The sequence below is a fragment of the Theropithecus gelada genome, chromosome 16 (genome assembly GCF_003255815.1).
Source record: "Theropithecus gelada isolate Dixy chromosome 16, Tgel_1.0, whole genome shotgun sequence".
NCBI lineage: Eukaryota > Metazoa > Chordata > Mammalia > Primates > Cercopithecidae > Theropithecus > Theropithecus gelada.
In genome coordinates this window covers 48,893,501-48,904,416 of record NC_037684.1, presented here as the reverse complement: position 1 = coordinate 48,904,416, position 10,916 = coordinate 48,893,501, and the positions used below count along the sequence as shown (strand labels likewise).

Here is a 10,916-nt window from a genome sequence, read left to right as displayed (position 1 = left end):
CTGGGCGTGGTGGCGGGCACCTGCAGTCCCAGCTACTCAGGAGGCTGAGGCAGGAGAATGGCGTGAACTGGGAGGCGGAGCTTGCAGTGACCCGAGATCGCACCACTGCATTCCAGCCTGGGTGACAGAGCGAGACTCCATCTGAAAAAAATAAAATAAATAGGCCGGGCGCGGTGGCTCAAGCTTGTAATCCCAGCACTTTGGGAGGCCGAGACGGGCGGATCACGAGGTCGGGAGATCGAGACCATCCTGGCTAACACGGTGAAACCCCGTCTCTACTAAAAAATACAAAAAAATAGCCGGGCGAGGTGGCGGGCTCCTGTAGTCCCAGCTACTCCGGAGGCTGAGGCAGGAGAATGGCGTAAACCCGGGAGGCGGAGCTTGCAGTGAGCTGAGATCCGGCCACAGCACTCCAGCCTGGGCGACAGAGCCAGACTCCGTCTCAAAAAAAAAATAAATAAATAAATAAAATAAAATAAAATAAAATAAATAAAAAATAAAAATAAAAATAAAAAATTAGGACAGGTGTGGTGGCTCACGCCTGTAATCCCAGCACTTTGGGAGGCCGAAGCAGGCAGATCACAAGGTCACGAGTTTGAGACCAGCTTGGCCAACCCGGTGAAATCCTGTCTCTACTAAAAATACAAAAATAAGCCAGGTGTGGTGAGGGGGTGCCTGTAATCCCAGCTACTCGGGAGGCTGAGGCAGGAGAATTACTTGAACCTAGGAGGCAGAGATTGCAGTGTGCCAAGATCGCGCCACTGCACTCTGGCCTGGGTGACAGAGTGAGGCTCTGTCTTGAAAAAAAAAAAATAATAATAATTAGCTGGGCGTGGTGGTGCGCACTTGTGGACCCAGCTACAAGTTTGCTGCAACCCAAGAGTTCCAGGCTACAGTGAGCTATGATCACACCACTGCACTCCAGCCTGGGCAACAGAGCAAGACTCTGTTTCTAAAATAAATCAGTCTCCATGGCCAGGCTCAGTAGCTTATGACTGTAATCCTAGCCCTTTGGACGACTGAGGCAGGAGGATTACTTGAGCCTTGGAGGTCAAGGTTGCAGTGAGCCATGATCTCATGCCACTGTACTCCAGCCTAGGTGACAGAGTGACACCCTGTCTCTAAAAAACAAATAAAAATAAAATAAAATAAATAAATCTCCAGACCACGAATCCAGTTGCTTGCTGTATACCTCCCTGGTCCTTAGAGGCAAAAGGTAGCCCTCACACTCACTCACCTCCTCCCATCTGGTAGCTGTCCTTGTCAACCCAACCCCTCAATGCCTCTATTTCACCACCACTGTCACCTTGCCCCTGGATGGCTGTGGGGACCCCAGCTCTTTCTCTCCCTGTGCCAGCCCAGCTTCCTCCAGTTAACCTTTTTTTTTTTCTTTGAGACAGAGTCTCGTTCTGTCCCCAGGCTGGAGTGGAGTGGCATGATCTCAGTTCACTGCAACCTCCGCCTCCCGGATTCAAGAGATTTTCCTGCCTCAGCCTCCCAAGTGGCTGGAATTACAGGTGCGTGCCACCGCATCTAGCTAATTTTTGTGTTTTTAGTAGAGATGGGGTTTCACCATGTTGGCCAGGCTTGTCTCGATCTCCTGACCTCGTGATCCACCTGTCTCGGCCTCCCAAAGTGCTGGGATTACAGGCATGAGCCACCGCCTCCGGCCCCTCCAGTTCACTTTCTAGAGAGGAGGATGCAACGTCCTTCCATCTTGCACAACCATCAATACAAATTGTTCATCTCACACTTCCAATGAGAATATTTTCTTAAACTGAAATATGCAAACCAACATTAGCGAATACTTCCAAGCGCAGCGTACTTACCGCGAAGTTCAAAGCTCAGCCCTAGTGAGCATGGAAGGAAGTCCATGTTCAGAGTCTTCCTGATATTTTCAGGGCTGTGTGTTTTCCACTTCTTGTTCAATTTCATCAGCAAGACCTGTGCTGTGGCCACCAGGCTCCTCTGTGCCACAGAAGTGCAGGTTCTGCAGTTTTCTTCTGATTCACTGGTACTTGCATTATCACCATTATCTTTTTTTTTTTGAGATGGAGTCTTGTTCTGTTACCCAGTCTGGAGTGCAGTGGTGTGATCTTGGCTCACTGCAACCTCCGCCTCCCAGGTTTGTGATTCTCCCACCTCAGCCTCCTGAGTAGCTGGGGTTACAGGTGCCCGCCACCAAGCCCAGCTAATTTTTGTATTTTTAGAAGAAACGGGATTTTACCATGTTGGCCAGGCTGGTCTTGAACTCCTGACCTCCAGTGATCCACCTGCCTTGGCCTCCCAAAGTGCTGGGATCACAGGCGTGAGCCACCATGCCTGGCTAATTTTTGCATTTTTAGTAGAGACAGGGTTTAACCATGTTGACCAGGCTGGTCTTGAACTCCTGACTTCAAGTGATCTGCCCACCTCAGCCTTCCAAAGTGCTGGGATTATAGATGTGAGCCACTGTACCCAGCCACCTCTCGTTCTTTATAATAGCATGGAAAGGGACTAATACAGGTGTCTCATGAGGTGTCCCCCATCTCTTTGGCTGGTCTGTCTGCCAGGCACTGTCCCTTCCCTGCTTCTTCCAGCATGGTGTTCCTCTCCCTTTGGGGAAGTGCTCCCCCATATTCCTCATAGTTCCCGAGTTGCTCATCTCAGAAGTCTAACAAGGGATGGTCAAGTGGCCATCTCGAGATGGACATGGCCAGATGGAACACCTGGTGCCCAACCCCTCCGGACAGGCCTTTCCTCACTCAGGCAGAGCAGGCGCCTGTCACACCTGGCCCTCACTGGGCCTCCCTAGTCTGGCCTCACTTTCGGCCCTGCCTGCCAGCCACCTTCAGCTCTCCACTGCCTCCCACGGTGAGTGAGTTCCTGGAGTGGTGCTGAGCCCTCTTGTCCTCTGTCTGGAAGAGTCTGCCTGCTCTCTGGCAATTCCTGGTTCTCTCAGGTCACCCCCCTGGTGCATTTCTCACCAGTGTCCACTGAGGACCACGAGCCCCAACTGTGGCAGGAACCACAGTTGTCTCAGACACCAGCGAACCCCACGCACTGGCCATACAGTAGGTGCTCAACGAAGACGAGTCAACAAAGATCCAACCCATGTCCAATCTAAATAACCCAGCCTCTCCCCTGGGGGAGGCCTTTCTCCTTGGGGACCACCTCCCCTTCAGCAGCACCCTACAGTCCTCCCTGGTGTCTGGAGGAAGCCAACAGGTCTGAGATACTGGGGTGCCCTTCTCCTCCTGACAGTAGGGAAAGGCCAGCCAGGGGTGGCCAGGACCCAGGGAAACAAGTAAGGCAGACTCAAGATGGTTCGTGCTTGCTATGTGTTCCCAGAGAGGGAAGGCACAGCCGGGCTCAGACACAACTACGCAATTTGATTCACACGACTTCCAAAGTGGATTCTCCTGACGCCAGCCCAGGCCAGGGCTAGAGCCTCGGGGGACAGGCAGGGTACCGGCTCCCACTTTGTATTCACATGGAAAATTTCTACACAATTGAAATATTAAAGTAGGTGGACCAGTCCAGTGAAGAGGTAATAGGTGTTTATTAAAAACTTTTTCACCCAGAGGCAGTTACCATGTATAACTTAAACCCCAGCCCACTACAAAAAGGGATGGGGGCAATAAAAACTGTGCAACATTGACCAAAGGACCCAGACAGACGAGACCCGGGAAGGGCAGCCCCAGGGGCCGGGGCCTCTCCTCTCCTGAGGCCTGGAGCAGCTGCATTGTGGAAGCCGGGGCGCCCCTATCCCCTGGTGTGGCCCTGTGCACCGGCCTCTCTGGCTGGGGCAGGGACCTCCAAAAGGCCATCAGTAGTAGTGTGTGCTCATCGTGCAGCCTGGCCGCTCAGCCACTCACTCTGCTGAAGGACACACAGGGACAGCTCAGGATCGCCCTGGGCAGGACGGGGTGCCCCAGCCGCCCACACTGAGCCCAGATATGGTGCTTTCCAGGTCATCAGGGCACGTGTACAGCCCTGTGGAATCCAGGGGAGTGGGGCCAGGGCTCTTCCTCCCATCCCTTCCCAGCACATCCGGCAACTGCACTCAAGCCCAGAGCCCCCACCTCCGCCATTGCTGAGGCTGCGCCCCATGGCCGCTCGATGTGAATGCCAGTTGAGGCTCCTGCATGGGCAAAGACAGGGGAGTCATGACCTCAGGGGGCCTCCACTCCCAGCGCTCCCGAGCCCCCGGCAGAGCCTCGGGCCCACCCCAGCCAGCCTGGGCGGTGCCTCACCTGCGGTCTCCCTCCAGTGTGCTCTGGATTTCCTTCAGGACTCCTGCAGGCCGGGTGGGAACAGAGACCCACTGAGGCCCTTGGGGCGGCCAGCCACAGCCTTTCCACCCCCTTTCACCATGGGTGCCGGATGGATCTGTCCCCTGCCTCAGGGTAACGGCCTGCCCAGCCTCCCTTGACCCTGATCTCCCCTTCCCCACCCCTCCTGCCAGCCCCACGCTCTCCCACCCAACTCACTCTCATCACTGAGCAGAGCGCGCTCCATCACCAAGCCGGGCTGTTTCTCTGGAAGGTAGAGGCCGGGTCAGGGAGCCCCACCTGGGCCCTCCTCAGCCTGGCTCTCTCCTTACTGAGGTCGGGATGTGGAAGCCCAGGGCTGGAAGGAATGCCGTCTCTACTCCCAGCCCAAACACTACCTGCTCACTCAGGACCCCGTCCCTCCCGTCCAGCCCCAGGTCTGGGCTGGGTGTGGCCCAGGTGTGCATGGGCCCAGGAGGCCTGTCTTACCCTCGCCATCACTCTGAGTCCCTGAGTTCCTGTGGGGAGAGAGACAGTGAGGACCAGGGCCTCTGGGCTCCCTGCCCAGCTCTGAGAGCCCTGGTCCCATGAAGAACAAAGTCAATGGTGCAGCCTGCCCTGAGCAGGAGAGCCTGGGAGGTAAACTGAGTCCTGCCCTGGACTGCCAGCTTGCACAGGGGCAAGGGGCACGCGAAGAGGTACAGAGAGCCAGAGCCTGGGAGGGTGGGCTGAGCTTGTGGGAGGTGTCTCTGGCCAGGCAGCAGTGGGAGCCTCAGGGTATCTCAGAGAGGGCAGGGAGGGGCAGGAGAGGCCTCTGGCCCTTTCACTCACCTGGCTCGGCTCGGCGCCTTCTTGGGGCCTGCCCCGTTACCAGGGCGGTGGTTCTTGGTTTCTGCTGAATCCACCAGACACCGGGGCTCCACCAGCCACTTGGTGGAGAGAGAGAAGCGCTCGAACTCCGAGGGTGAGATCAGGTAGAAGCCTGGGGAGTGGGGGCAACGCTAGTGGCCTGGCCTGGTGGCTGCCAAGGCTGCTTCCCAACCTGGGGGAGTAGGGGCTAGCGTTCCCTTGCAGTTCTCCGCTTAAGGCCCATCCAGTCTGGCTATGGCCACAACACCCCTGGCCACCCTTCCCGTCCCTGCAGTGCCTGGGGCCCCCACACCCGCCCAGCCCAGCTCGAACACCTTGGCCATATTTGGTGAAGACGCAGGAGGCGATGCCACTGACGTCCTCCCGGCGGATGCAGCTGTAGCGCACCTGGGGCTTGAGCAGTGGCAGCGACACCACCTGGATGTCACCCAGATTGGTGAGGACTGCCAGGTGGTGCTCCCCATAGTCCTCAGCTCGACGACTGCCGAAGTGGGCCACGCTGACCCGCCTCACCCTTGAGCCCTCCAGGGCCGTCAGCTTCAGCTTCAGCTTGGCACTCACCTTGGGCAGCGTGAACACCTGGGGGTGCGGGGTGGTCGTTCACGCCCATGGCCAAACCAGTTCTCCTGCGCAGTGCTGTAGGTGCTGGGCCCTCCCCTCCCCGCATGCCTCCCGGTGTCCTGGCAAACCCTTGGCTCTCAGATGCACAGACACAGCCTGGGGGGATGCCGAGGTCACTGACTTCCCTGTCTGGAATTTTTTTTTTTTTTTTTTTTTTTTTTTTTGAGACAGAGTCTCGCTCTGTCACCCAGGCTGGAGTGCAGTGGCGCGATCTCGGCTCACTGCAAGCTCCGCCTCCCGGGTTCACGCCATTCTCCTGCCTCAGCCTCCCGAGTAGCTGGGACTACAGGCGCCCGCCGCCTCGCCCGGCTAATTTTTTGCATTTTTAGTAGAGACGGGGTTTCACCGTGTTAGCCAGGATGGTCTTGATCTCCTGACCTCGTGATCCGCCCGCCTCGGCCTCCCAAAGTGCTGGGATTACAGGCGTGAGCCACCGCGCCCGGCCATTTTTTTTTTTTTTTGAGACAGAGTCTTGCTCTGTCACCCAGGCTGGAGTGCAGTGGTGTGATCTCGGCTCACTGCAAGCTCCGCCTCCCAGGTTCACATCATTCTCCTGCCTCAGCTTCCCAAGTAGCTGGGATTACAGGCGCCCGCTACCACGCCTGGCTAAATTTTTGTATTTTTAGTAGGGATGGGGTTTCACCGCGTTAGCCAGGATGGTCTTGATCTCCTGACCTCGTGATCTGCCCACCTCGGCCTCCCAAAGTGCTGGGATTACAGGTGGAAGCCACCGTGCCCAGCCTTTTTTTTTTTTTTTTTCTGAGATAGAGTCTTGCTCTGTTGCCCAGGCTGAAGTACAGCAGCGTGATCTCGGCTTACTGCAACCTCCACCTCAAGTAATTCTCCTGCCTCAGTCTCCCGAGTAGAGCTGGGATTACAGGCGGCCGCCACCACGCCGGGCTACATTTTTTTGTATTTTTAGTAGAGTTGGGGTTTCACCATGTTGGTCAGGCTGGTCTTGAACTCCTGACCTTGTGATCTGGCCTCCCAACGTGCCTTGGCCTCCCAAAGTGCTGGGATTATAGGCATGAGCCTGGCCCCCCATCTGGATTTTATCCCTTCCACAGACACAGGTCCTGCCTCAGTGTCCTCACATGAGACTCCCCCCTCCCTTATTTCCTGTGCTTCTGCAGCCCCTCAGATACCAATGCAAACAAGGTGAGTCCCAGCCATCGTTTGTGCCCAAGGTCCGAGCCTCCTGGATGTCCCGGGGAGTCCCAGGGAGACCCGCCGCTGCCCGTGTGGCACCTTGAACTGCTCCTCCGACACAACGAGCAGCTGGTGGCTTCCCTGCATGTCAGGGCTCTTCGACAGATCATGGGCCACTTCGAGGGGCTCGGGAAGGGGTACGCTGTGTCCGTCAAGCACCAGGATGCCCACCACCGGCGCCCGGTGCATCAGCTGGATCTCCTTGGCTACGGGGAGGAGGTGGGTAGTGGGACTGTGGGGGGTGGTGGGGCTGGAGCCACTCCCTGGTCCTAGCCCAGGCAGCCCGAGCACCCTCTGCTCTCCCTGCCCAGCACTCACCCTGCTCTGCCCGCACAGGCTCATCCATTCTCCGCTCAGCGGGGGGCACACGCAAGGAGAAGGCATAGATGGTGCCCCCGTTGGTGCCAGCCCACAGCGAGGGGCAGTGGCGGGAGCCTGCCAAGAAGCCATGTTTGGGTGTCTGACCCTTGTCGTGGGAGTCAGGTGGAGCTGGGCAACCAGGGCTTACTCCCAGGTTTTCCCTCCTGGGAGAGGCTGGAAGGCTCTCTGACAACCACACAGGCCGCAACATAGAAGACCCCAATCCCAGGTCAGCTCAGCCCTTGCTGCAATACAGCAGGGGAGAAGCAGCCAGGGAGAGACACGTTCTCTGGAGGCCAGTAGGCTCTGCCATCCCCGATTGTCACAGCTGCTCTAGGAGAAAGCTATCACTCTCTCATTTTACAGAAGGGCAAGCTGAGGCCCTGAAAGGCCAAGTGACGGGTCGGAGGCCATGCTTCTAAAGGGTGCTACAGCCTGGATATAAAGCCAAGGCAAGCTGACTTGGAGGCCCAGGCAGGGGAGGGGAGGAAGCAGGCAGGGGCTGCAGTCTGCCCTTGCTCACAAGGGGAAACCCTCTTAGGTCCTACCAGCCAGGCAGGCAGCAGCCCCCGGCATGCCCCCAGGTCAGGGGGTATCTACTGCCCCCCACCCCTCAATCCCGGGCTGGTCACTCACTGTCCCTCAGGTAGGTGTCAGCAAAGTACAGGGTCCGGACGAAGCCTGTGAAGGAGTCCTCTGCCGAGCGAGCCTCGATCTTGCGCTGCACAGGTGCCAGCTCCATGTTCTGGAGGCCGGGCCGCTCAGTCTTGGCGCTCCCCTCCTGCACCTGCAAGGGGTGGGCCAGCCTGAGGGTCAGCTCTGGCCTCCCCTCCCCAGGGACAGTGCTTTGCTCAGTGCCGATCCTTGCATCAGAAGGCTGGCCATGCCAGCCACCTGCCAGGTCTGTGTCTAGGAGGACCCTTGTCCAAGTGGGAGGTGCCCTTGGGGGAGACTACCTGGGTCCCCAGCATGTTGTAGAGAGAAAAAGGAAATCACTGACATTTACTGGGGATTAGTTCTAGGGTAAGCATTACAGTTACTGCCTTTCTGCTCAGGAAGCTGAGGCACAGAGAAGCAGCGTGACCTGTCTGAGGTCGCACATGGTGGCAAACCCATGTGACCTGGACCCTGAGTCTTGTTTGTAGCCCGTCATGCCTGGGGAGCAGGGGCCGTGTGACCCCTGCTGGCTGCTCTGAGCCGAACCTGGGTGGGTGGCCGGCTGCAACCTCCCCTCGGGCCTTACCTCTCCTGGGGGGCCAGCCGGGCGCCGCTTCCGGCTGGGCACCCGGCTCCGACGCATCCGGCGGAATGACTGACGCAAGGACTTCTTGAGGGACTTGACGCGGGACAATGGGCCCTCCAAGGCCAGCTGGTCACTGGGGTGCAGCGTGCACCTTGGGGGGATGGCAGGCTGTCAGTGCTGCTAGGTCCTGGGGGTCCTCGCGGGCCCCACTCCCAGCCTCCCGCCCCAGCTGCCCTGCTCACTTAACAAAGACCTGCCGCCGCTGCTGGTGGTCAAAGAGGCCAAAGCCATGGCTGGTGCCGAAGGCCACAAGCCGCCACTCAGAGTGCAGGGCCAAGGAGGTGACCACAGCCGGGGGCTGGCACTGTACCAACACGAAGGGCTGAAAGCCAGGCTCAAAGCGCACAGGCCCTGAGCGGGCTGCCAGGCGCTCGTGCCCCTTCCAGCGGTAGCCCTCTTGGTCTTGCAGCAGGTCGGCCTCCACCTGCTCCACAGCTTGCTCCGCTGCCTCATCATTCAGTTCCAGTACCAGCACCTGGGCGGGGTGGCAGGCGGCTCAGCAAGCCCTCAGCAAAGGGACGGCAGGGCCGCAGGACGCTACTAGTGGGGACAGCAAAGGAGCTGAACCCAGGCCAAGGCCCAAGGCTCAAGCAGGGAGAGGCCTCCGTCCAACCTCAGCTCTTAATTATTTTTTATTTATTTATTTTTTTGAGACGAGTCTTGCTCTGTTGCCCAGGCTGGAGCACGGTGGCACGATCTTGGCTCACTGCAACCTCTGCCTCCTGGGTTCAAGTGATTCTCCTGCCTCAGCCTTCCAGTAGCTGGGACTACAGGCACACACCACCACGCCTGGCTAAGTTTTGTATTTTTAGTAGAGACGAGGTTTCACCATGTTGTCCAGGCTGGTCTCGAACTCCTGACCTCAGGTGATCCGCCTGCCTTGGTCTCCCAAAGTGCTGGGATTACAGGCGTGAGCCACCATGCCCGGCCCACCCTTAATTCTGATTTCTGGAGAAGAAACAACCGTCCCAAGGACCTCCCGCCAAGGGGATCAAGCCACCTCCGTCCGCTGGAAGAGCACAGGACACAGAATGTGCGTCAGGCAGGTGGCTGGCTCCTGTCCCTGCGGGTCCCCGTCATCCACCACTCCTCCCCAGCTCCCCTCCCCGGCCCAGCCTGCTACCTGCCCTGCCGTGCCTGCCACAGCCAGGTAGCCACTGTACTTGCAGAGGAAGATCTTCTGGATGCCCAGCCGGGGGTCATCACTGTAGGGGTCAAAGGAGCCCACCTGGAGAAGGGGAGGGGCCCTCTGAGCGGCCATGGGGGCTGGACCCAGCTGGCCTCTGCCCTTCCTGGGTCCCAGGCTCCTGGCCTCACCTTGCGGAGTGGGGGCCACTCGTCCTCGCCCTGGGCACTGAGGTTCTCGTTGGGGTCCGTGTCGGTGAGGAACACGCGCACCGTGCTGAGTTTGTACAGCAGCCGCAAGCAGACACCTGAGGCATCCCAGAACCGCACCGTGCCATCCTCGTGCCTGTGGGCAGAGCCCATCTGCCGGGCATGAGAGGGACGCCAACCCGGGCGCCCAGGAGCTGGCTCGTCCACCTCAGGGCTCTGCTCCCACCCCACACATCCTCCTGGGGAGAGGAAGGGTAGCATCGAAGTCCCCTACCCTGTGAGCAGCAGATCCCTCTGGGGTGGGGCTGGGGTCAGGCTGGTGCCACCGTCAATTGGCCACTCCTAGAGAAAGAGACCAAGAAGTCTGTGGGAGAGTTTGTCTTGGGGTGGGGCTTGGCGTGGGGCTGGGCCAGGGCCGGACCTACCATGGTGGAGAAGTGCGCATTCTGCTGGCTGCCGGCGGCAATGATCCGCTCCCACAGCTTCAGGGGGATGTTGGAGACGTGGTGGGAGCAGGTGATGGCGGAACAGTGCAGGGAAGCCAGGTAGGGCAGCTGGACCGGTGGCCAGCCTGCTGTCTGCAGGTCAATCACCACCAGCTCCTCCTCAGCCAGCACCACCAGGGCATAGGGGTCGTCAAAGGCTGGGGTACAGGCCAAGGATCAGGGGCTGGGGCCAGGAGGAAGCAGCCCAGCCCTGCAGAATCAGAAGCTCCAGGGTTAGAGCCAGGGCATCTGCAGATCCAGAAAGCCCTGTTCTTGGCTGCTTGAGCAAAGCCTTTCCACCTCCAGGAGGGCAGCAGGTGTGGGCAGCAGCCCTGGCTCTGTGTGCAAAGCTGCTGAGAGCTGCCTGGCACAGGGCTCCTGGAGGGGATACACCTGGTTGGAAGGCAGGGTCCCAACCAGGATAGGCACCCCAGAGGCAAGGAGCTGTGCCTGCCAACCCTCTTCCCTGGTTCCTCCTCT

General features: G+C 58.7%; 1 protein-coding gene across 3 annotated transcripts in view; it reads right to left on the bottom strand.

Annotated features, from left to right (window-relative positions):
* Positions 1-3,524: 3,524 nt before the first annotated feature.
* Positions 3,525-10,916, bottom strand: part of LLGL2 (LLGL2, scribble cell polarity complex component) — a 51,824-nt gene continuing 44,432 nt past the window's right edge. Inside the window, exons 11-26 of one of the 3 annotated variants that reach the window (XM_025362476.1) lie at positions 10,377-10,594; positions 10,226-10,293; positions 9,934-10,087; positions 9,740-9,844; positions 8,799-9,091; positions 8,557-8,707; positions 7,950-8,100; positions 7,272-7,388; positions 6,993-7,159; positions 5,438-5,702; positions 5,085-5,235; positions 4,743-4,771; positions 4,473-4,520; positions 4,236-4,278; positions 4,065-4,123; positions 3,525-3,861 (exon numbers count right to left, since the gene is read on the bottom strand). In XM_025362476.1, coding sequence (XP_025218261.1) covers positions 3,854-3,861; positions 4,065-4,123; positions 4,236-4,278; positions 4,473-4,520; positions 4,743-4,771; positions 5,085-5,235; positions 5,438-5,702; positions 6,993-7,159; positions 7,272-7,388; positions 7,950-8,100; positions 8,557-8,707; positions 8,799-9,091; positions 9,740-9,844; positions 9,934-10,087; positions 10,226-10,293; positions 10,377-10,594 — 2,027 coding nt within the window. In that variant the 3' untranslated portion in view covers positions 3,525-3,853. The remainder of the gene's footprint in view (positions 3,862-4,064; positions 4,124-4,235; positions 4,279-4,472; positions 4,521-4,742; positions 4,772-5,084; positions 5,236-5,437; positions 5,703-6,992; positions 7,160-7,271; positions 7,389-7,949; positions 8,101-8,556; positions 8,708-8,798; positions 9,092-9,739; positions 9,845-9,933; positions 10,088-10,225; positions 10,294-10,376; positions 10,595-10,916) is intronic. The other 2 variants (XM_025362477.1, XM_025362478.1) reach the window with 2 other exon arrangements.